The 27687-nt window shown below is 44.2% G+C and overlaps 1 protein-coding gene across 4 annotated transcripts in view; it reads left to right on the top strand.

The window, feature by feature from the left end:
* The first annotated feature begins 8032 nt into the window (after positions 1–8032).
* Positions 8033–27687, top strand: part of LOC124110386 — a 143262-nt gene continuing 123607 nt past the window's right edge. For all 4 annotated transcript variants that reach the window (XM_046469725.2, XM_048391488.1, XM_046469724.2 and 1 more), the window contains exon 1: positions 8033–19955. In XM_046469725.2, coding sequence (XP_046325681.2) covers positions 8163–19955 — 11793 coding nt within the window. In that variant the 5' untranslated portion in view covers positions 8033–8162. The remainder of the gene's footprint in view (positions 19956–27687) is intronic.

Here is a 27687-nt window from a genome sequence, read left to right as displayed (position 1 = left end):
CGGGATACACCTGGTTTTGTAGCGCACAGTCACTATGGCTGGATACACCTGGTTTCGTAGCGTACAGTCACTATGGCGGGATACACCTGGTTTTGTAGCGTACAGTCACTATGGCGGGATACACCTGGTTTTGTAGCGTACAGTCACTATGGCGGGATACACCTGGGTATGTAGCGTACAGTCACTATGGCGGGATACACCTGGGTATGTAGCGTACAGTCACTATGGCGGGATACGCCTGGTTTTGTAGCGTACAGTCACTATGGCGGGATACACCTGGTTTTGTAGCGTACAGTCACTATGGCGGGATACACCTGGTTTTGTAGCGTACAGTCACTATGGCGGGATACACCTGGTTTTGTAGCGTACAGTCACTATGGCTGGATACACCTGGGTATGTAGCGTACAGTCACTATGGCTGGATACACCTTGTTTTGTAGCGTACAGTCACTATGGCGGGATACACCTGGTTTTGTAGCGTACTGTCACTATGGCGGGATACACCTGGTTTTGTAGCGTACAGTCACTATGGCGGGATACACCTGGTTTTGTAGCGTACAGTCACTATGGCGGGATACACCTGGTTTTGTAGCGTACAGTCACTATGGCTGGATACACCTGGGTATGTAGCGTACAGTAACTATGGCTGGATACACCTGGTTTTGTAGCGTACAGTCACTATGGCTGGATACACCTGGTTTTGTAGCGTACAGTCACTATGGCGGGATACACCTGGTTTTGTAGCGTACAGTCACTATGGCGGGATACACCCGGGTATGTAGCGTACGGTCACTATGGCGGGATACACCTGGTTTTGTAGCGTACAGTCACTATGGCGGGATACACCTGGGTATGTAGCGTACAGTCACTATGGCGGGATACACCTGGTTATGTAGCGTACAGTCACTATGGCGGGATACACCTGGTTTTGTAACTGCCCTTCGCTGAACTGATTGATTAGGCACTGATTGCATCAACTGTCAACGTTATTCGTGACATCATCACTTTCTCTCGCGTATACAACAGAATACAATGTACACCTAGTTTGCGCGTGTTTCCGTGCGAATTGTACAGAGCTATCGAACCCTGCCCTGGAAGCAACCTCTTGTCGAGTAACACTGTACCGGCCCGTAAACACCTTCAAGTCGAGTGTCAAAACAAGCAACAATTGATCAATGAATATTTACATTCATAAAGAAATGAGAAGTGGTTCTCATGCTACTTCAGAACCAGACAAACCAATCAGAAGAATCGCAGCAAACCGAGCACCTGGTATGTCTGGTGTGATCGATGTTGTTACAGGGGCCTTTATCAGTGTGTCCGACAGAAGCATGTCATCTTCACTGGTACGACTGGGATACCATGACCCAATACTATCTTGTGGAGTAGTGCTACAAATCAACAACACATGGAGCCTGATTATTCTGGTGGAGGAAGCGTGTTGAATGTAGACAATCAATGCAGTAAAGCTCACGGTATAGTTCTTCAGTCGTTACAATATGGTCTGTCGAGAATTATAAGCACTGCAGACAGGTGGCTGATGCGTATAGTGCTTGGTGTGGTGAAATGTTGTACAACCATATAACAGTTAATCCCTTTGCTCTAATGGGGATCATTATTTACAATGGCCCCATAACAAAATCTGTTCTGAAGAATATTATAAAATATACTAACACTATTGACAGAAAGCCACACTATATGGTGCACTAACACTATGGACAGTGAGACACACTGCATGGTGCACTAACACTATGGACAGAGAGACACACTATATGGTGCACTGACACTATGGACAGTGAGACACACTACATGGTGCACTAACAGTATGGACAGAGAGACACACTATATGGTGCACTAACACTATGGACAGTGAGACACACTACATGGTGCACTAACACTATGGACAGAGAGACACACTGCATGGTGCACTAACACTATGGACAAAGAGACACACTATATGGTGCACTAACACTATGGACAGTGAGACACACTATATGGTGCACTAACACTATGGACAGAGAGACACACTATATGGTGCACTAACACTATGGACAGTAAGACACACTACATGGTGCACTAACACTATGGACAGAGAGACACACTCCATGGTGCACTGACACTATGGACAGAGAGACACACTACATGGTGCACCGACACTATGGACAGAGAGACACACTATATGGTGCACTAACACTATGGACAGAGAGACACTACATGATGCACTAACACTATGGACAGAGAGACACACTGCATGGTGCACTAACACTATGGACAGAGAGACACACTATATGGTGCACTAACACTATGGACAGTGAGACACACTACATGGTGCACTAACACTATGGACAGAGAGACACACTATATGGTGCACTAACACTATGGACAGAGAGACACTACATGATGCACTAACACTATGGACAGAGAGACACACTATATGGTGCACTAACAGTATGGACAGAGAGACACACTATATGGTGCACTAACACTATGGACAGTGAGACACACTACATGGTGCACTAACACAATGGACAGAGAGACACACTACGTGGTGCACTAACACTATGGACAGAGAGACACACTATATGGTGCACTAACACTATGGACAGTAAGATACACTACATGGTGCACTAACACTATGGACAGAGAGACACACTCCATGGTGCACTGACACTATGGACAGAGAGACACACTACATGGTGCACTAACACTATGGACAGAGAGACACACCATATGGTGCACTGACACTATGGACAGTGAGACACACTACATGGTGCACTAACACTATGGACAGAGAGACACACTATATGGTGCACTGACACTATGGACACTGAGACACACTACATGGTGCACTAACAGTATGGACAGAGAGACACACTATATGGTGCACTAACACTATGGACAGTGAGACACACTACATGGTGCACTAACACTATGGACAGAGAGACACACTACATGGTGCACTAACACTATGGGCAGAGAGACACACTATATGGTGCACTAACACTATGGACAGTAAGACACACTACATGGTGCACTAACACTATGGACAGAGAGACACACTCCATGGTGCACTGACACTATGGACAGAGAGACACACTACATGGTGCACTAACACTATGGACAGAGAGACACACTGCGTGGTGCACTAACACTATGGACAGAGAGACACTACATGATGCACTAACACTATGGACAGAGAGACACACTGCGTGGTGCACTAACACTATGGACAGAGAGACACACTATATGGTGCACTAACACTATGGACAGTGAGACACACTACATGGTGCACTAACACTATGGACAGAGAGACACACTATATCGTGCACTAACACTATGGACAGAGAGACACACTACATGATGCACTAACACTATGGACAGAGAGACACACTGCATGGTGCACTAACAGTATGGACAGAGAGACACACTATATGGTGCACTAACACTATGGACAGAGAGACACACTATATGGTGCACTAACACTATGGACAGTGAGACACACTACATGGTGCACTAACACTATAGACAGAGAGACACACTACATGGTGCACTAACACTATGGACAGAGAGACACACTACATGGTTCACTAACACTATGGACAGAGAGACACACTACATGGTTCACTAACACTATGGACAGAGAGACACTACATGGTGCACTAACACTATGGACAGAGAGACACACTACATGGTTCACTAACACTATGGACAGAGAAACACACTGCATGGTGCACTAACACTATTGAGAGAGAGACACACTATATGGTGCACCGACACTATGGACAGAGATACACACTATATGGTGCACTAACACTATGGACAGAAATACACTACATGATGCACTAACACTATGGACAGAGAGACACACTATATGGTGCACTGACTCTATGGACAGAGATACACTATATGGTGCACCAACACTATGGACAGTGAGACACACTACATGGTGCACTGACACTATGGACAGAGAGACAAACTACATGGTGCACTAACACTATTGACAGAGAAATACTACATGGTGCACTAACACTATGGGCAGAGAGACACACTACATGGTGCACTAACACTATGGACAGAGAGACACACTGCATGGTGCACTAACACTATGGACAGAGAGACACACTACATGGTGCACTAACACTATGGACAGAGAGACACACTGCATGGTGCACTAACACTATGGACAAAGAGACACACTATATGGTGCACTAACTCTATGGACAGAGATACACTATATGGTGCACCAACACTATGGTCAGAGAGACACACTGCATGGTGCACTGACACTATTGACAGAGATACACACTACATGGTGCACTGACACTATGGACAGAGAGACACACTACATGGTGCACTGACACTATTGACAGAGATACACACTACATGGTGCACTGACACTATGGACAGTGAGACACACTACATGGTGCACTAACACTATGGACAGAGAGACACACTATATGGTGCACTAACACTATGGACAGAGACACACACCATATGGTGCACTGACACTATGGACAGTGAGACACACTACATGGTGCACTAACACTATGGACAGAGAGACACGCTGCATGGTGCACTAACACTATGGACAAAGAGAAACATAATATGGTGCACCAACACTATTGACAGAGAGACACACTATATGGTGCACTAATAATATGGACAGAGACACACACTTCATGGTTCAATAACACTATGAACAGAGAGACACTACATGGTGCACTAACACTATGGACAGAGAGACACACTACATGGTTCACTAACACTATGGACAGAGAGACACACTGCATGGTGCACTGACACTATTGACAGAGATACACACTTTATGGTGCACCAACACTATGGACAGAGAAACACACTGCATGGTGCACTAACACTATTGAGAGAGAGACACACTATATGGTGCACCGACACTATGGACAGAGATACACACTATATGGTGCACTAACACTATGGACAGAAATACACTACATGATGCACTAACACTATGGACAGAGAGACACACTATATGGTGCACTGACTCTATGGACAGAGATACACTATATGGTGCACCAACACTATGGACAGTGAGACACACTACATGGTGCACTGACACTATGGACAGAGAGACAAACTACATGGTGCACTAACACTATTGACAGAGAAATACTACATGGTGCACTAACACTATGGACAGAGAGACACACTACATGGTGCACTAACACTATGGACAGAGAGACACACTGCATGGTGCACTAACACTATGGACAGAGAGACACACTACATGGTGCACTAACACTATGGACAGAGAGACACACTGCATGGTGCACTAACACTATGGACAAAGAGACACACTATATGGTGCACTAACTCTATGGACAGAGATACACTATATGGTGCACCAACACTATGGGCAGAGAGACACACTGCATGGTGCACTGACACTATGGACAGAGAGACACACTACATGGTGCACTGACACTATTGACAGAGATACACACTACATGGTGCACTGACACTATGGACAGAGAGACACACTACATGGTGCACTGACACTATTGACAGAGAAATACTACATGGTGCACTAACACTATGGACAGAGAGACACACTACATGGTGCACTAACACTATGGACAGAGAGACACACTGCATGGTGCACTGACACTATTGACAGAGAGACACTCTACATGGTGCACTAACACTATGGACAGAGAGACACACTGCATGGTGCACTAACACTATGGACAGAGAGACACCCTATATGGTGCACTAACACTATGGACAGTGAGACACACTACATGGTGCACTAACACTATGGACAGAGAGATACACTATATGGTGCACTAACAGTATGGACAGAGAGACACACTGCATGGTGCACTAACACTATGGACAGTGAGACACACTACATGGTGCACTAACAGTATGGACAGAGAGACACACTGCATGGTGCACTAACACTATGGAAAGTGAGACACACTACATGGTGCACTAACACTATGGACAGAGAGACACACTGCATGGTGCACTAACACTATGGACAGTGAGACACACTACATGGTGCACTAACACTATGGACAGAGAGACATACTGCATGGTGCACTAACACTATGGACAGAGAGACACACTATATGGTGCACCAACAATATGGACAGAGAGACACTACATGGTGCACTAACAGTATGGACAGAGAGACACACTGCATGGTGCACTTACACTATTGACAGTGAGACACACTACATGATGCACTAACACTATGGACAGAGAGACACACTATATGGTGCACTAACACTATGGACAGAGAGACACTACATGGTGCACTAACACTATGGACAGAGAGACACACTGCATGGTTCACTAACACTATGGACAGAGAGACACACTATATGGTGCACTGACTCTATGGACAGAGATACACTATATGGTGCACTAACACTTTGGACAGAGAGACACACTACATGGTGCACCAAAAACTTTGACAGAGAGACACACTACATGGTGCACTAACACTATGGACAGAGAGACACACTATATGGTGCACTGACACTATGGAGAGAGATACACTATATGGTACACAAACAGGTTTTTTTTGTAGATGCTAAAATAAACCTTAAAATACTAAATTATGAGTGGACATCGGTTCGAAATGAGTACGCTGTTAACGGAGGAAAGCATTTTAATGTTACACCTGAACCTTGCTTTGTGTGCAGGCAAATGTATCGGATATTTAAATATTGTTCATTTGGCACGTCTGTCCTATCTCTTGCATTTTTGAAAGATGGATCAAGGTTATCGTGCAGCCAAGAAATTATACTCTCGAAAAGGTTGAAAAGAAGAGCACTTTTAATCGTATCGCGTATGCTTAACTCATAATGTTTAAGAATAGCCAGTAACTGAAAATTCGTCGCACGCCAAAGTGATTTTGGATAAAAGTGCATCTGACGTCATCAGCAACGTGAACTCCAAGCCAGTCAAGCTGCAACATGTAATCAGAGACCATATATCGGTATATGGTCTCTGATGTAATTGAAAAAGGAAATACGTGGATGTTATATGAGACCCTACACGTGTTGGTTCTCATCCTCGCGACCATAACTATAACTGTTCGGGGCTTTACCCTTACATTTAACACAATACGATGTATTAACTACATTGACATTCCATATTGGAACAAGATTACGGAAATATATTCAGCCAAGACATGCTATTTTAGTATAATTCAGAAAACCGACCGAGTTAAGTTGTTAAAAGCATTTGTAATTCATAATTTATCATACATGAGTTACGTGATTTGACATAGAACTTAAACCTGCCGTGTAGCCACCGTTACAACACACTATATACATTGCAAGCTGTATCACCGGCCCTATGTACACATCACCAGGAAGGCAGGATATTACCACAGCGCACAACTAATTCATGCTAACCTGTAGCTCTAAAGGTCGACACTTTAACCACTAGTTGGATTCCACAGTGTCAACCAGAGGTTGTTAATTAGACTCTACCCTGCCCTGTGTTCTTCATCAATACCTACTCACAGTAGCCCTCGGCGTCCGTCTTCATTGCTTATTTATGTCTTCTGTGTCGCTATTTGCTAATGAAGATGAAACCAGGTACATATTTACACACATCAACGCTGGTACAAAATACCAATACCTCTTCGTCAATCTACATTTTCCGTCTTGATTGTGAGATCAATGTACTTCCTGAAATACACTTACAGGATAGCAACACATTCCACGTCAAGGAAGTTCAAAGTTAATTAAATTATCCCCAAAAAATATTTGAGAGTTTGATATTTAAGTTAAGTTAAATAAATCTAAGAGAAACACCTGCACAGAGACTATTGCTAACAATAAAAAGCTTGCAACGTAATATACATATTTAAGATCAGTTAAATTTCGAGTCTTATAATATACAAGGAAGTCTAAAAACATGTGTATAAACGCCTGAAAATAGTATCGCAAAAATCTAATCTGCAAATCTTATTGACCCACTCCTCAGATTAATCTTATCCTTTCTGATTGACTACTTAGTAACTTTATCGTTTCAGAAACCTGTGGCGTTTGACGTCGTGGAAAAAAACAGAATTTAATTTACGACAACTCTTGCCTCGTGGCTAACCTGGTCATTACTTATGCTAAGCAATATAATCAGTCAAACAGTGTACCCCATCGGGTGGAATGTCTAACTTGAACAGGAATGGACCCGGAGTCGCTGGTCGACTTGCGGGAAACGTGAAATCTCACAAGACCAACAAACAAACTTTTCCAAATAAACAGAGCAGGGCTGGCGTTGTGAGCAACACAAGAACAAACAATATCGATGTAACTGCACGTCGTGGGGAGGGAGGTAAAATAGAATGTACAATTCAAAGGCTGACAGTGGTTTTGGAAGGCGGAAGCACAGAGCGTGTGACAAATGCACTGGACAAATCACATTTTGGTGGCAGCAGTGTTCTCGTGGGTAACAGGCCACAGCAGAAATGTAAAAGTACCAGTATCAGAAGGAGGAGATCGGGATCGCGTTTAAGAAGCAATTGCTATGAGAACAGTGGACTTTGCCAAGTTTTGGACCCGACGAATATCGATCGATCGAGGAAAGTTCGGGACGAGGAAACCTTCGCCTCAGTCAGCAGTCTGCCAAGGCTTGGATCACCGAGACTAGTGAATCATTATGTTGATTCCGTGAGTGTAGGCGAGAAATGTTCTGTTATCCTTCCTAAACAGACTAACTTAGTGTTACGTAACATTAGCCAAAGCAGAAACCTGCAGCAATCATCAAAAGACCCCAAGGTAGGAAGAGGAATACAGAGCAAAGCCTGCCACCTACTGCAACCAATCCCGTGTAGGCTGCAACACAAGTCGGATGTTAATGTTCTTCTGAATAGAAACAATTTAAAGTCAAACGGGACACGATGTAATTCGGAAAGTGGACTGAAAGAGAAAAAGGGGAGGTATCCTAAATCTGGACGCGAAAATGGAAACATCAAGTCGATGGAGGTGGAAAAATCGGAAACAACCGGAAAGTGTAGGAACCGCGACGAGAATAATTGTTACAAGAGTGGAAGTCTTGAGAAAAAATCGGAGAAAGTATTTCTCGACCATTCATTTATAGCAGGGGACATGGAGAGCGACGAGAGACGTGGGGATAAGAATAAGCGTGGCTTGAAAGCCAGTAAAATTGCAGTGTTATCAAAGTCTAGTGGTCAACGGAAGTCCGTTACCCCACAAAGGTTTAGAAGTGGGGATACATCATACAAGTCCCGCCCGGCGAATAGTCGGGTTGTCAGTGTTCACAAATCGGTCTGTACCTCTTTGCCAGGTAATTTATTAGGAGCAGAGATAACAGACCGAAATGGCACGGATTGTAAAGCGAGCAGACGACGTGAAATTGGAGACGATGGAAGGTGCGCAAGCAGTGGGGAGAATATAACAGGCTTATCTAGAGGAAAGGTGTTCCACTCTACTTTGGACTCGACTCAGTGTGGAGGTGTGGCAGGGACGAATGAAGTCTCTCTCGGTGACAGGACAGGCGTGGATACACTCGGCAGGCAGACGACACAAGAAACAGACGACACCGCCCAACACGCGTCACGTGCAGGCAGCGCCAAAGCGTCTCGTAAAATTTGTCAAAGATCAGTGGATTGTAATGTAATAGTCCGTGACAAACGTACCGTGAGACGGAAGGAAATAATTGCACAGACTGGCAGAGTGGGACAGGGTTGTGTTATTTCAGATAATGCACAACGGGATTACGGAGAGATAACAACAGGATTAGAATCACCGGTGTGTGCTGTGACGGAGATCAAGTATGGGCAGTCGGTGAATAACGGTGAGTTGTCTGTTGTGTGCGATTCGCCTGCTAACCAGCCACTGGTACGTGGTCATAAACAAGGAAATATTTCACACACGGATCGTAATTATGATTCATTAGATGAACAGTCAGACTGTAAAAACAGAGATGTATGCAGGGTTGAGGTTTCGCATTCGAATGTTACTGACAGATTTCAAGGAGGAGCATGTTTAAGCAATAATAAACCTGATGACGTTGCAAGCTCTCTAAGTGATGGTTTCCGCGTGTGTGAAAAAATAGGAAATGTTGGTAGAAGTGAAGGCAAAGCGACCCAGCACCAGAAACAACTGTCAGGTATTCCTAGCTATCAGGGCGCCTACAAGTATGCAAAAGCTCCCAACGTGAAAAAGAAAAAGTTGCTTAACCAAGACTCATATACTGGAACTGTAACAGCAGTTTCAGATGGGAATGAGTTTGGTGAAAGTGTTGAAAAAACTGACAGAGATGATACACATGTGTCATGTAGCCCTGGCAGTACAATTTCAGGAGCTAGTAAATCCCTGAAGCACAAAGTCCATTCTACTCCAGTCTATGAAAATGGAACCAAAAAAAGTGCATGTGAGTATAATTTCTCTGAAGATGGCAAGATATATGAGGAGAGTGAGTTGTTGCTCGTTTCAGATAGTGTGTCATATCTTGTAACACTATCAGAGCGGGATACATCAGCTCAAACAGACAAAAACTCTTCCCCGTCTGACACTGCAATTTGTGAAAGTTCTGCACCAGAAAATCTGGCAGAAACAGATGCAGGAGGGGAATCATTAGGCACAGTAGTAGGAACAGGATTCCCCCGGAGGTTGCTATCAGTTGGTGATAAGGAGAGAAAGGCAGTAGGCAGCAATGGTGATCGGTTGTTAGGCTCATCTTCAAAGGGAGGTGAAAAATTCCTTGTTCAAAGTGAACATTGTGTTGGCACTGAAAAGGATGGATCAAACTTTCAAGATATAAACTCTTTTGAAACAGGTGAAAGAAAAAATCACTCAAGTGAAATGTTTAGTGATTTCAATCATGATAGAAATTACTTGGTTCACCATGGGAGTAATTATTGCAAGAATTCTGACACTGAGGAGCATTGTGAAGATGGTATAAATAACTATATCCCATTACATTTTGAAAATGGTGGCATTGGTAATGGGTGTATAACACATCAAGCATCAATAAAGTGTGATCCTGACCAGAATAAATCTATGGCAACCAAAGCAAGTGGTCCTGTCAAGGAAAATATGAGACCATCACAACAGAAGAGTCAGGGATTAAAACGACAGACTGGACACGCTTCTTTGGACATCAATTTGGCAGAAAAGAAAGAGTGTGGTTCTGGAAAACAATTAGCTGAAACAACACCAAGTAGAAAGAGAAATAATGCTAGCGCCTCACGGCTAATGAGGCCTACGATTTCATCAGCTATTAAAAGTAGTCCAGAAATGGCAAAAAAGTTGATACCTATGGTGAAGTCTCCCACCAGCCCTGATACAATGTTTTCTCCTCCAATGGAGAGAAAGAACAAAGAATGGAAGAAGAATGAGAGTTCTGGAAAAATGAAACTTCAAACATTTTCCAGTGACATTGTTGCACATAAACCACTTCAGGTTAAGTCTTGTGATAAGGTTTTAACTTCTCCAAGGTCTTCTGTTTCCTCAACTGACGTCAGTGTTCCTAGTTGTGCATCCGAGAAAGAGAGTGAGATATCCAGCAGCGGGACGTATCAGAAACACAGGAACAGAGCCACAAAAACTACTGGCGTAGCACCCAAGATGCATCAGAGTGCAAAATCTGATTCATCAAAACACAGATCTAAGAAGTGCAGAACAGTGAAAGTGGATGAAAATTTGGTGTTGGAGGAGTTTGGTCAGACTGCCAACGCATATCACAAACAAAGTGGTGCACAGAAAAGCTGTAGCAGAGAAAAAGGTGAACTAAAAAATAATAGCATCACATCGAATGAATTTACAGAAAAAGTTGAATCATGTGACATCAAGGTTGAAAAAACAAGACGAAATGTTGAGACATATGAAAATTGTGTTGAGAGTGGAATGGATAGCAATCGAAGCAGCTCTGAGAGGGAATATTTTGTGAAAGATGGGTCATTACCTCAGATCACAAAGATGAATTCTTTGAAAGAACCAGGATCTGAAAAGGATGAAGTTCAAAGTGACAACAAGGTGATAAAGAACATGAAGAGGGATAAGATAGGTGAGAAACGTTTCAGAAACACTTCATCTATATCAAATAAACCTGACTTGAAACTTCATGCAAAGAAAACCTCACAGAACTGTGCCAAGCCAAAGACTGTACAGAATTCAAATATGAAAGTCACTTTGAAAAAGAAAAAGGACTCTGGTGATTGTGTCTGTGCGACAGAACCTGTTGTATGTGACACAGTTCAAAGGGGAGGGTCACTGTCCCCAACACTGTCTGCCACATCAACTGAATCAAAATCTGGGAAGCCTAAACAAAAAGCATCAACGGTGTCAGCACATGATCCCAGGAACATTAGGATGGAACGTGTTCCAAGCAGAGTGACAATCAGCGTATCAGCAAGTCAAAAGAAAGGCACTGAAATTAAATCTGTAAAATCTATTAAATCAGTGTCTGAAGATCGGAAAGATAAAGCCAAGACAGTGAAGAAAACATTGTCCCCTTCGAGTTTGAAAAATATTGAAATGCAAAGTACAAAAAACAGCCTAAGACACAAAGTACAATCTGGAAGTAAATGTTCAAGCTCCAATATGCCTCAGCATCAGCGTAGTGTTTCTAACTCACCACGATCATCTGTTGTGGATGATGATACAGACAGTGTTCTTAGTTTTAGTTCAGCCACTTCCAAAATGAACAAATCTCATTCAAAACTGCCAAGGGCTTCAAGATTGCCAAGCACTACTCATGATAAAGGTAAAGGGCCTACTATGGGTGGTAAACATTCTGATAAAACAGAAAAATCTGGCAGTTCTGTTTTGACAATGTCAGGTGTTGCATTGAAGACAGCAGAACCAGCAGGAGGAAATAATCGTCCAAAGAAAGACACTCTCAACTACAAAGAAGCTGTCTGTGATGTTCAGTGTGACTCCAAACCAACACTGAAGAAGAAGAACTTAAAGGATAACATAAATCGCAAACAACGTGAGTTGTCCCCCTTGACTGCTGGAACAGACTGTAGTGAGTACAGTATGTTAGAAGAAGTCATTCCTAGCATCAGTGACTATGACACAGATAGAATGGATGACAGTGATCATCATTCACACGGGCCAGCTGACACGAAAACCAAAATGATTGATAAGCCACATTCATTGCCTGCCAGTGACCAGTCAACTGTTGAGTCCAAGAAGTTAAAAACTAAACCAAAATCACTGACATCACCTAAAGTTGAGTTGAGGAAAAGCCAACAGGGAAAGTTCTATTCAAAGAAGACATCTCCATCTTTACCACGGATGAACTCCAAAACATCACCAGGATCTCCAAAATCTGACTGTAAGAAATCCCCACTATCTCCTGCACAGTTAGTAAAATCTGGGACCGATGGTAGTCCGAGAGGTGCAAGAACTGATGTGAAAACATCGAAGACTACTGTATCTAAATTACCAAAGAAATCTGGATTAAAGAAGTCACATATTGATGTTCCAAATTCTCGGTCATTGTTAGCCTTAGAACAAAGATATACAGCTGAAAGACTGGAGCTGATGAGACTTAAGATACCAGCTGAAATGGACTTCAGTGATGTCAGTCGACCTTCAACACGAGAAGGATCTGTGGACAGTCGATTTGATGATGACCGCTGGTCAATATGTTCAGATATTTCCAGTGTGTCAAGAGCATCTTCAATTAGTAAAAGTAATAAGACTCAAACCTCAGGTTCCAAAGTTCCAAGAATTGCCGTCCCAAGTTCAAGGATCAAACCGGCTAGTGAACGACTTTCCTCAAAGACTCATACTACTGTAGGTAAATCTTCCCTGCCAACAAAACAGCTGAGACTGAAAGGGAAAAGTGCAACTGATTTCTGTAGTTCAAGTGAAACTGTTAGCAAGAAAGTTGGGAGTAAACATACAAGTCCCACAGGGGAAAATCTACAGAGAAACAAATATGAGAAATTAGATAATGAACCATTAAATTCTGTAGGGATAGATAACAGAAGGATGCACAACAATTTGGTCCCATCTCTTTCAAGAGGTGAAAACCTAGCTGATGTAAGTACACCTGTAATACAGCTACTGGACCGTGTTAATGAGTGTGAATGTGGCAGTTCACTTGAGGATGAAAGTGCAGTCCCAGTTGAGGTCAATGTGCCTTTAATATTAGAAAGCTGTAGGTATCCTGGTGAGAATACTGATGTTGGAAGTGGCACTTTAACAGCTAGTAATGAAGCAGAGGAAATTATGAGTGACAGTACTTTGCCAGCTGATTCCAGACAAGGCCAGTCCTCAGAGCATGGTAATGTAAACCACACTGCTAACATTAGTAAACACAGGTTCCATTCACAGAAAGAAACTCATACCAATAGGCATGCTGAAGTTAAAAATGAGGGTCAATATGGGGCCCTATCACCCTCCTACCAGATGAAAACAAGCTCTCTAAGGGAGGGGCAAGAAGAGGTCCCTATGGTACATATTAAAAGAACTGAAGAAAATTTGAAATCTATCACACATGCATCCGCATTGTCAGATGGGCAGATGTCAAAAGATTCAGATGGAACATTTGAGGCATCTTTAGAAATGGTAAACCTGAGCTGCTATCAGGCAGATAGTTTATTGTCTGAGATGACAGGAGAGGGGGAATATCTATCATCTGAAGCAGCTGGTCAAGGCAACCAGGAACCAGCACTGAGTGGAGAGAAGGCCTCGGCTGTGTGTAGTCAGCTCATGGAGCCCTGCACCCTATCTTCCGATGTTGATAGGGCCTCAGTGGATGGAAGTTTCTCTGATAACATATACAGACACAACCTGGCCTCAGAAAATGCCAATAATAAACATTTACATCAGAGAGAGGGAGGGGTTGGCCACTTCTTTCCCCACCCTACAGAATTCACTTCATCCTCTAGAATTGTAGATTCAGAGTTTGAAAATCCTGACCCTGAGACAGTTGCTGTGATTGAAGTCTCAGAAGATACAGGTAGCTTCCTGGGGGCGTGTGACGGCATGCTCTTGAAATTATCTCAGGTTAAAGAAATTAAGGCTGAAGAGAGGGAAGATAGCAATATTGTAGTGCCAATGGCAGCACAAGCAAAGGAAGATGCAGGCTTCTCTTTAACCAAGGAATTCATGGGGTGTGATAAAAATGGAGAGGACTCTGAAAGGCAGTTTGATAAAAATGATAAAATCTCAATAAATAAACTGGTTCATATTTCGGGAAACTCCGATAAACCTGAGCAAGGATGTACCACAGAGACAGCTGGCTCTTCAGACCGACATACAGCTTATGATTCATCCGGGGCCCAGGAAAACTTTGATACTTTCAAACCAGAAACTGAAACTGTGTTAGCTTGTGCATTACAAGGAAGGGATGGTAGGGTGATCAGAGACACAGGATCCCCCAGTTCACACAGATTGGGGAAAGTGCAAGGCACGGCAGGAGATGTAGTGCGATCAAGTTTCAATTCCGAACATCTAGACTGGAGTAGTGAGGGACAGAATTCAGGAGACATTTCAGCAAGCATCCGACTGAGGGAGGAGGCGGCAGAACCGCTGGGTGGATGGAGGGAGTGTGACAGTCATAACCACGATTGGATTGATTATGATACATTAGATGAAGGTAAGACTGGATATATTAATGAATCTACACCCAAATTAGACTTGGTTGCAGACAAACAAAATTGGCATGTTGTGGAAAATATGGAATCGTGTGAGATGTCTGACATAGGATTCCAGGGTATTGGTAGCCATGATGACATGGAATTTGCAAGTCACATTGATGCTATATCCACAGACATTTGCTCACTTAACAAGACTGACAAATCTCTTGATGAAATTCACGGCACCAGCCCGTTGTACAGAGAAAAGCATGGGCATTACAGGCAAGAAAACACACCCCATCCTGTGTCCATGTCACCTGACACAGAAAGGACACACAACATCACAGGCTCACAATGCTCCAATATTATGTCATCTACCCCAGGGGGCCAAATATCTGCAGGATTTGAGACGGAAGTAAACTATAATGTCAGCACTGACCTACTTAGCATGGATGGAAATAAACCTGATAACAGTTCCACTAAGAAATGTGATAGCCAAACCTTGGGTAGAATGTGGAGTGCAAGAAGTGATAAGCTTTCAGCAAAGCTTCCTGAAAGAAGACTTGTCATAGATAAGAGAAATTTGCACCCTGAAGGCTATAATGAAAACATGCCTATACAGAGAAGAATTGTGTTAAACCCAGACTCCAAAGTTGTCATGAGAGATCCCAAATCAAGTGGATTGCTTGAAACTGTAACCTGCAACCACTCGCCTGATATTAGACTACAGTTGACTGTGTCAAGGGCTGATGGGGAAAGTAGCAGCAAACCTGCTAGCAGACTACACACTTATAAACCTGTCCACAAATCTGAACTTTTGAAACAAAGCTCTGTGAGAAAAAGTTTAGCAGCTCGAGCTCAGCAGAAGGCCATTACTTCAAGATTTTCCCAAGATTCTGTGAATAAAGTTAAGACTGGTAATGTTTTGATGAAAAAGCCCCACCTATCAGGGGGTGATAAGAGTGCCTCTGAAGACCACACCTCTGCTACTGTGCCACATGTTAGCTCCATTGAATTCTTGGTGAAAAACGATTGCCAAACTAGTCAGATGCTTCCTGCAAAATATGACAAATTGTCACTGATGGAGACATTTAGTACCCCCAAATCTGAAGCACATATTTGTGCAAGTGATAGTGAGGTAATGAATATCACAAATTATGTGTCTTCCTCGAATGACAGTGACAGCATAAATGATACAAAAGAAATTGGATTAAAAGTTGAGGAAGATGTTATTGTTGAGAGTAAAGAGAATGATGGAATCTGTGAAGTCATGGTCAGAAGGAAGCAGGATAATGCTGTGAGTGTGTCAGCCAGGTTTCTAACAGCAGACGACAGTTTGCAGGTAGCAGACAACTCATTACCCTTGGAAGCTAACGACAACACATCACAAGCAGACGCCATTGTGGATAAGGCAGCTGTGGCTCTCAGACCAGACACAATTTTCTCACTAATGGCAGATGGCTCTGTGCAAACTGAAGAAGTTTGTCCCCCTCTGATGGAAAACACCAAAACTGCAAAATCACCAAGGCTTCCACCTCCAGTCGTATCACCAAAACCAAAAGTATCTGTCTCAGCCGATGGAAAAATTGACTTGAGCTATTCTGATTTGTCTCCATGCATTGTTACCCCTGATGAGCAAATTGATCTTAAGTCTGTGATTACAACTCAGCATGCTCAACCTTTGCAGTGTCCAATTGCTGTCATTAGTAATGAATTTGGATTTGAACCTCTTTCAAGTGATCCCCCAAACTCTAGCACAGTGAGCTGCCCTGAGCTACCTGATGGAGAAACCTCTGCAGTGACTGTCACGGAGAATTATGTAAAAGATGTCAGTAATGAGGAACATCTTATACCAAGCAGTGCTAACTCAGATAGTACTGAAAACAAATTTGATTACGAATTGACAGTCAGACCCACACAAACAGACGTGGCCTCTATAGCCCCACCCAAGGAAACATCAATAGACTTGTGTAGTTTTGACAGGTCGTCTGAAATTTCTTCACCTGAATGTCCAACTACTGAAACTGTGTCAAATCAAGCACTGAAACGATCCAATGGGACAACATCATTACACCACTGGCAGACCGTCAAAAATAAATTCCTGAGTAAACCATCAAGGAAAGTCAGCAAAGAGAAAGTGAACATTGTACCGTCAGCTCATGGGAGCGTGGAGAAAACCATTGAAGAATATGAAGAATGTTTAGACAAGAAATTGAACACTGACCGTAAAGACAAAAATGACGAGAAGTCTGTAGAAAGTTCACGTGTCTCTGAGATTCGACGATCACTCAGTGAAAGGCTGACCAAATCCCCACATCCTGAAACTCCACCTGCCACTCCCTCCCCATCTCCAACCAGGAAATACAAATGGATAAGAGGGGAGGGGGGGATTTGGAAGAAAAAGTTTTTATCTGACTCCGGGGAGAGTGGGAGTGAGTATGAGGATTATGCAAAGGAAGATCAGGAGGAGATCCTGGCCAAGTTACCACCTGTAAATAGACATGAAAGAAATATTGACAGAGAATCTTCATCTGAGTCGGAATATAAGCCCGGCAAGGAGGGTGGTTGGCAGTTACTTGGAGACTTTGGTGTTGACAATGAAATGGAAACATCAGCATCAGAAGTTGAAGACCCAGATATGATTGAACATTCTATAAATATGGACAGAGGGAGGCAGTCTGGAGACAATGTAGTGATGGAGAAACCTGGATATGTGGAGGATAATGATGGTGTTTGTGTTGAAAAGGTGGATTTTGAGACTGCAAGATCACATTTTAATGAAAAGCCAATTCTACCTAGCTTGAGTAGACGAAATAGCAGCATTGAAAATATGGATAAGCAAATGGATGAAAAACTTCAGAACAAAATACAAGCAGTTCACCTTCCTGATACAAATATAGATTCTACTTGTCATGTGAACGGAAGTAAAGACACTGAGTCTATATTTGACAAAATCAACAACTTTGATACAGACAGATTTGATAATGTGTCTCCAGTTAGCAGTGGGAATGCTAATTTGCTTACTTCTCTTAATACGGATACCACACTTGGACATGCACCAAATATGGATCTCAAATGTGAAAATATAGAGCCTGAAGTAGACAAATGCATCAAATTGGCTGCTGGCGGTTGTGAAAATGTTTCCTCTGTCATAATTGCAGATGTCTTAATGAATGTTGATGTTGAAAACATGGACAAACTGTGTGAGTCCATTTCAGAAGTGTTTCCTTCAGCCGGCAGTGATGAAAGTGAGGAAGCGAGTGTGGCTACCTGTGACATGAAGCCAGGGAACTCCACACTGGATGCAAACAGGGACAGCAGTATCACTGATTCCGCTGTGTATGATGCCATCCCCGACTGTGAGCCTATCAGCAACCTTGACAACAGAACTTTTCTTGATGGGAGTTGCTCAGATGAAGAAGAAGTGCAAACCCATACCTGTGTGTATGATAAATTCAGTATAACTGACTCAGGATTTAACGAGGACTCGGCTAACTTAGACTTTCACAGTATGCGAGACACTGCCAGTACTGAGAGGGACAAATGTATGACCACTGCAGGTGCGATACAGGTGTCTGAGTTGAGTACGGATGAAGAATTAGGAAATGATAGGTTCCATCAGACATTGAGTGGAGACACGGGTTTAATGACCAGTTGCGATGGAGATATCTCCCAAGATGAGAGTTCTGACAGATTCCTCATGCAAACAATGACTGTGTCAGAGGAACAGGTTTCAAGTGATTACATTTCTGAGCATGCAGGCCAGCAAGAAGCTGACAAAAATGTTGCCCTGTCTGAAAGTGAGGGAAAGTTTATCCCCATAGAGGCGTCCCCCATTCTACATAAAAAATGTGTGGAGTTGAATTCTCAAGAAGAGTCTGAGGATCAGGTTTCCATCTCAGCTGCACCAAGTTCAGAAAACATCAGCATTTCCCATGCCTATGTCCCAAAGCAAGACAGTGTCATTGAGGGAGAGGTTGTGGAGCAGCAGCTCTCGGAGGCATGGGACACAGAATCAGAACACTCTTATTACTATGGATACGAGAATACGGATACTACATGTGGGGATGAAGACTTGGATACCACAGTGACAGATGATGAAACAGATGACTTATGTGAGCTTGTTATTACTGAAGACTTGGACACAACAGTGGTTGGTGCCCAGGGAGGGGAGACAGTGGATTTACACATAGAGGAAGACAGCGCTGTCACGCCTGTGCTGGCACCTCAAGGTCACGTTGACATGGCGTACACTCCACGTAGAGGGGCTGGACGTAGGTATTCCTATGCAGGGTCTACAGTCAACTATAGTTCTTTGTCGGGGTCAAGTCTGCCAGATGCCCCTGAAAGTGGATACTGGAACACACGAAAGGCTTTCTGGGAAAAAGATTCAAGCGAGGTAAGTTTATGTGAAAACTAACAATTAACAATATTTCAATGAACACGTATAGTACTGCTGCCCTCATCAATCTACAGACATAAAGATGAAAACACACTGTACCAGCTCACACTGACAATTAGGGCTCAGGTTTTTATCTTCATAAGGGCCAGCAAGTGTTTCTCACGCCAGCCAGTGGGATGTCTTTAAACTTAAAACAAATTTGTGTATCATATCAACAGTACTATTTCCTTCCTAATTTTACATTTGGTCACAATGTTTGAAGTGTGTGTGTAAATGAGGTATTGGTTCATAATATCTTTAAAAAAGAACATATATACTTGTGTGGTTTCATCCCATGGATAAATATATACCCATCCCCCATACTACCAACCTCCCTTGTGTTGTTTCAACCCCTGGTAACGATGTCCATCCCCCCTACCACCAACCCCCCTTGTGTGGTTTCAACCCCTGGTATCCATGTCCATCCCCCCTACCACCAACCCCCCTTGTGTGGTTTCAAACCCTGGTATCGATGTCCATCCCCCATACTACCAACCTCCCTTGTGTTGTTTCAACCCCTGGTATCGATGTCCATCCCCCCTACTACCAACCTCCCTTGTGTTGTTTCAACCCCTGGTAACGATGTCCATCCCCCCTACTACCAACCCCTCTTGTGTTGTTTCAACCCCTGGTATCGATGTCCATCCCCCCTACTACCAACCTCCCTTGTGTTGTTTCAACCCCTGGTATCGACGTCCATCCCCCCTACTGCCAACCTCCCTTGTGTTGTTTCAACCCCTGGTATCCATGTCCATCCCCCATACTACCAACCTCCCTTGTGTTGTTTCAACCCCTGGTATCGACGTCCATCCCCCCTACTACCAACCCCTCTTGTGTTGTTTCAACCCCTGGTATCGATGTCCATCCCCCCTACTACCAACCTCCCTTGTGTTGTTTCAACCCCTGGTATCGATGTCCATCCCCCCTACTACCAACCCCTCTTGTGTTGTTTCAACCCCTGGTATCGATGTCCATCCCCCCTACTACCAACCTCCCTTGTGTTGTTTCAACCCCTGGTATCGACGTCCATCCCCCCTACTACCAACCCCTCTTGTGTTGTTTCAACCCCTGGTATCCATGTCCATCCCCTCTACTACCAACCTCCCTTGTGTTGTTTCAACCCAAGATGTCTCTCTCCTTATTCACATCTCCGGTACACTACAAAATGGCTTGCCCTCTGAATAGTCTGTTCCATGTATGTTAAGTAAAAAAATGATTGGAGATGTGCTGCAGATTGTTGTCTGTCTGTGGCAAACTGTGTGCATCCTATGTGAGTTCTCAGCACAATTTTGGGGATATTAACCTAATTACGTAGGTTATAAAGCCAAATCCAAAACTGACCTCATACAAAACATTTCCTGGCTTTTACTTCTAAAGTGAGGAAATATTTCCTAGAAAACAGTGATGAGTTTTCATATGTAAGAGTTGATGGGAACAGTTTCTGTTACCTTAAGCATGCAGTCTTGTACAATAACAGGTGTTCTTTGTAGGATGTAATGTCCTTTTTTACTGGATAAGTTTTCAGACAACGGAAAGGTATTCCCACAGACAAGTCACCATTCAGAAAACACTAGCCCCACAGACAAGACACCATTCAGGAAACACTAGCCCCACAGACAAGTCACCATTCAGTAAACACTAGCCCCACAGAGAAGACACCATTCAGGAAACACTAGCCCCACAGACAAGACACCATTCAGGAAACACTAGCCCCACAGACAAGTCACCATTCAGGAAACACTAGCCCCACAAACAAGTCATCATTCAGGAAACACTAGCCCCACAGACAAGTCACCATTCAGGAAACACTAGCCCCACAAACAAGTCACCATTCAGTAAACACTAGCCCACAAACAAGTCACCATTCAGTAAACACTAGCCCCACAAACAAGTCACCATTCAGTAAACACTAGCCCCACAAACAAGTCACCATTCAGGAAACACTACCGTACAGACAAGACACCATTCAGGAAACACTAGCCCCACAAAAAAGTCACCATTCAGGAAACACTAGCCCCACAAACAAGTCACCATTGAGTAAACACTAGCGCCACAGACAAGTCACCATTCAGTAAACACTAGCCCCACAGACAAGACATCATTCAGGAAACACTAGCCCCACAAACAAGTCACCATTCAGGAAACACTAGCCCCACAGACAAGTCACCATTCAGTAAACACTAGCCCCACAGACAAGACATCATTCAGTAAACACTAGCCCCACAGACAAGTCACCATTCAGTAAACACTAGCCCCACAGACAAGTCATCATTCAGGAAACACTAGCCCCACAGACAAGACACCATTCAGGAAACACTAGCCCCACAGACAAGTCACCATTCAGGAAACACTAGCCCCACAGACAAGTCACCATTCAGGAAACACTAGCCCCCATTGAGGAAACACTTGTCCCACACACAAGTCACCATTCAGTAAACACTAGCCCCACAGACAAGGCAACATTCAGTAAACACTAGCCCCACAGGCAAGACACCATTCAGGAAACACTAGCCCCATAGACAAGACATCATTCAGTAAACACTAGCCCCACAGCCAAGTCACCATTCAGGAAACACTAGCCCCACAGACAAGTCACCATTCAGTAAACACTAGCCCCACAGACAAGACATCATTCAGTAAACACTAGCCCCACAGACAAGTCACAATTCAGGAAACACTAGCCCCACAGACAAGACACCATTGAGGAAAGACTAGCCCCACAGACAAGACATCATTCAGTAAACACTAGCCCCACAGACAAGTCATCATTCAGGAAACACTAGCCCCACAGACAAGACACCATTGAGGAAACACTTTCCCCACAGACAAGTCACCATTCAGGAAACACTAGCCCCACAGACAAGTCACCATTCAGGAAACACTAGCCCCACAGACAAGACATCATTCAGTAAACACTAGCCCCACAGACAAGACATCATTCAGGAAACACTAGCCCCACAGACAAGTCACCATTCAGGAAACACTAGCCCCCATTGAGAAAACACTTGTCCCACAGACAAGTCACCATTCAGGAAACACAAGCCCCACAGACAAGTCACCATTCAGGAAACACTAGCCCCAAAAACAAGTCACCATTCAGGAAAAACACTAGCCCCTCAGACAAGTCACCATTCAGGAAACACTAGCCCCACAGACAAGTCACCATTCAGGAAACACTAGCCCCCATTGAGGAAACACTTGTCCCACACACAAGTCACCATTCAGTAAACACTAGCCCCACAGACAAGTCACCATTCAGGAAACATAAGCCCCACAAACAAGTCACCATTCAGTAAACACTAGCCCCAATTGTGGAAACACTTGTCCCACACACAAGTCACCATTCAGGAAACACTTACCCTACAGACAAGTCACCATTCAGGAAACACTAGCCCCACAGACAAGTCACCATTCAGGAAACACTAGCCCCACAGACAAGTCACCATTCAGTAAACACTAGCCCCACAGAGAAGACACCATTCAGGAAACACTAGCCCCACAGACAAGACACCATTCAGGAAACACTAGCCCCACAGACAAGTCACCATTCAGGAAACACTAGCCCCACAAACAAGTCATCATTCAGGAAACACTAGCCCCACAGACAAGTCACCATTCAGGAAACACTAGCCCCACAAACAAGTCACCATTCAGTAAACACTAGCCCACAAACAAGTCACCATTCAGTAAACACTAGCCCCACAAACAAGTCACCATTCAGGAAACACTACCGTACAGACAAGACACCATTCAGGAAACACTAGCCCCACAAAAAAGTCACCATTCAGGAAACACTAGCCCCACAAACAAGTCACCATTGAGTAAACACTAGCGCCACAGACAAGTCACCATTCAGTAAACACTAGCCCCACAGACAAGACATCATTCAGGAAACACTAGCCCCACAAACAAGTCACCATTCAGGAAACACTAGCCCCACAGACAAGTCACCATTCAGTAAACACTAGCCCCACAGACAAGACATCATTCAGTAAACACTAGCCCCACAGACAAGTCACCATTCAGTAAACACTAGCCCCACAGACAAGTCATCATTCAGGAAACACTAGCCCCACAGACAAGACACCATTCAGGAAACACTAGCCCCACAGACAAGTCACCATTCAGGAAACACTAGCCCCACAGACAAGTCACCATTCAGGAAACACTAGCCCCCATTGAGGAAACACTTGTCCCACACACAAGTCACCATTCAGTAAACACTAGCCCCACAGACAAGGCAACATTCAGTAAACACTAGCCCCACAGGCAAGACACCATTCAGGAAACACTAGCCCCATAGACAAGACATCATTCAGTAAACACTAGCCCCACAGCCAAGTCACCATTCAGGAAACACTAGCCCCACAGACAAGTCACCATTCAGTAAACACTAGCCCCACAGACAAGACATCATTCAGTAAACACTAGCCCCACAGACAAGTCACAATTCAGGAAACACTAGCCCCACAGACAAGACACCATTGAGGAAAGACTAGCCCCACAGACAAGTCATCATTCAGGAAACACTAGCCCCACAGACAAGACATCATTCAGTAAACACTAGCCCCACAGACAAGTCATCATTCAGGAAACACTAGCCCCACAGACAAGACACCATTGAGGAAACACTTTCCCCACAGACAAGTCACCATTCAGGAAACACTAGCCCCACAGACAAGTCACCATTCAGGAAACACTAGCCCCACAGACAAGACATCATTCAGTAAACACTAGCCCCACAGACAAGACATCATTCAGGAAACACTAGCCCCACAGACAAGTCACCATTCAGGAAACACTAGCCCCCATTGAGAAAACACTTGTCCCACAGACAAGTCACCATTCAGGAAACACAAGCCCCACAGACAAGTCACCATTCAGGAAACACTAGCCCCAAAAACAAGTCACCATTCAGGAAAAACACTAGCCCCTCAGACAAGTCACCATTCAGGAAACACTAGCCCCACAGACAAGTCACCATTCAGGAAACACTAGCCCCCATTGAGGAAACACTTGTCCCACACACAAGTCACCATTCAGTAAACACTAGCCCCACAGACAAGTCACCATTCAGGAAACATAAGCCCCACAAACAAGTCACCATTCAGTAAACACTAGCCCCAATTGTGGAAACACTTGTCCCACACACAAGTCACCATTCAGGAAACACTTACCCTACAGACAAGTCACCATTCAGGAAACACTAGCCCCACAGACAAGTCACCATTCAGGAAACACTAGCCCCCATTCAGGAAACACTTGTCCCACAGACAAGTCACCATTCAGGAAACACTAACCCTACAGACAAGTCACCATTCAGGAAACACTAGCCCCCATTGAGGAAACACTTTTCCCACACACAAGTCACCATTCAGGAAACACTAGCCCCACAGACAAGTCACCATTCAGGAAACATAAGCCCCACAAACAAGTCACCATTCAGGAAACACTAGCCCCAATTGAGGAAACACTTGTCCCACACACAAGTCACCATTCAGGAAACACTTACCCTACAGACAAGTCACCATTCAGGAAACACTAGCCCCACAGACAAGTCACCATTCAGGAAACACTAGCCCCCATAGAGGAAACACTTGTCCCACAGACAAGTCACCATTCAGGAAACACTAACCCTACAGACAAGTCACCATTCAGGAAACACAAGCCCCACAGACAAGACACCATTCAGGAAACACTAGCCCCCATTGAGGAAACACTTGTCCCACAGACAAGTCACCATTTAGGAAACACTAGCCCCACAGACAAGTCACCATTCAGGAAACACTAGCCCCACAAACAAGTCACCATTCAGGAAACACTAGCCCCACAGACAAGACATTATTCAGGAAACACTAGCCCCACAAACAAGTCACCATTCAGGAAACACTAGCCCTACAGATAAGACATTATTCAGGAAACACTAGCCCCACAGACAAGTCACCATTCAGTAAACACTAGCCCCACAGACAAGTCACCATTCAGGAAACACTAGCCCCACAAACAAGTCACCATTCAGGAAACACTAGCCCCACAGACAAGACACCATTGAGGAAACACTAGCCCCACAGGCGAGACATCATTCAGTAAACACTAGCCCCCATTGAGGAAACACTTGTCCCACACACAAGTCACCATTCAGGAAACACTAGCCCCACAGACAAGTCACCATTCAGGAAACACTAGCTCCACAAACAAGTCACCATTCAGGAAACACTAGCCCCAATTGAGGAAACACTTGTCCCACACACAAGTCACCATTCAGGAAACACTAACCCTACAGACAAGTCACCATTCAGGAAACACTAGCCCCCATTCAGGAAACACTTTTCCCACACACAAGTCACCATTCAGTAAACACTAGCCCCACAGACAAGTCACCATTCAGGAAACATAAGCCCCACAAACAAGTCACCATTCAGGAAACACTAGCCCCAATTGAGGAAACACTTGTCCCACAGACAAGTCACCATTCAGGAAACACTAACCCTACAGACAAGTCACCATTCAGGAAACACAAGCCCCACAGACAAGACACCATTCAGGAAACACTAGCCCCCATTGAGGAAACACTTGTCCCACAGACAAGTCACCATTTAGGAAACACTAGCCCCACAGACAAGTCACCATTCAGGAAACACTAGCCCCACAAACAAGTCACCATTCAGGAAACACTAGCCCCACAAACAAGTCACCATTCAGGAAACACTAACCCTACAGACAAGTCACCATTCAGGAAACACAAGCCCCACGGACAAGACACCATTCAGGAAACACTAGCCCCCATTGAGGAAACACTTGTCCCACAGACAAGTCACCATTTAGGAAACACTAGCCCCACAGACAAGTCACCATTCAGGAAACACTAGCCCCACAAACAAGTCACCATTCAGGAAACACTAGCCCCACAGACAAGACATCATTCAGGAAACACTAGCCCCACAGACAAGACACCATTCAGGAAACACTAGCCCCCATTGAGGAAACACTTGTCCCACAGACAAGTCACCATTCAGGAAACACTAGCCCCACAGACAAGTCACCATTCAGGAAACACTAGCCCCACAAACAAGTCACCATTCAGTAAACACTAGCCCCACAGACAAGACATCATTCAGTAAACACTAGCCCCACAGACAAGTCACCATTCAGTAAACACTAGCCCCACAGACAAGTCACCATTCAGGGAACACTAGCCCCACAGACAAGTCACCATTCAGTAAACACTTGCCCCACAAACAAGTCACCATTCAGGGAACACTAGCCCCACAGACAAGTCACCATTCAGGAAACAATAGCCCCACAAACAAGTCACCATTCAGTAAACACTAGCCCAACAGACAAGTCACCATTCAGGAAACACTAGCCCCACAAACAAGTCACCATTCAGTAAACACTAGCCCCACAGACAAGACATCATTCAGTAAACACTAGCCCCACAGACAAGTCACCATTCAGTAAACACTTGCCCCACAAACAAGTCACCATTCAGGGAACACTAGCCCCACAGACAAGTCACCATTCAGGAAACAATAGCCCCACAAACAAGTCACCATTCAGTAAACACTAGCCCCACAGACAAGTCACCATTCAGGAAACACTAGCCCCACAGACGAGACATCATTCAGTAAACACTAGCCCCACAGACAAGACATCATTCAGTAAACACTAGCCCCACAGACAAGTCACC

The sequence above is a fragment of the Haliotis rufescens genome, unplaced genomic scaffold (genome assembly GCF_023055435.1).
Source record: "Haliotis rufescens isolate VD_foot unplaced genomic scaffold, xgHalRufe1.0.p SCAF_9, whole genome shotgun sequence".
NCBI lineage: Eukaryota > Metazoa > Mollusca > Gastropoda > Lepetellida > Haliotidae > Haliotis > Haliotis rufescens.
The sequence above is the reverse complement of the archived record's forward strand: the minus strand, read 5'-3'. Positions and strand labels throughout refer to the sequence as shown.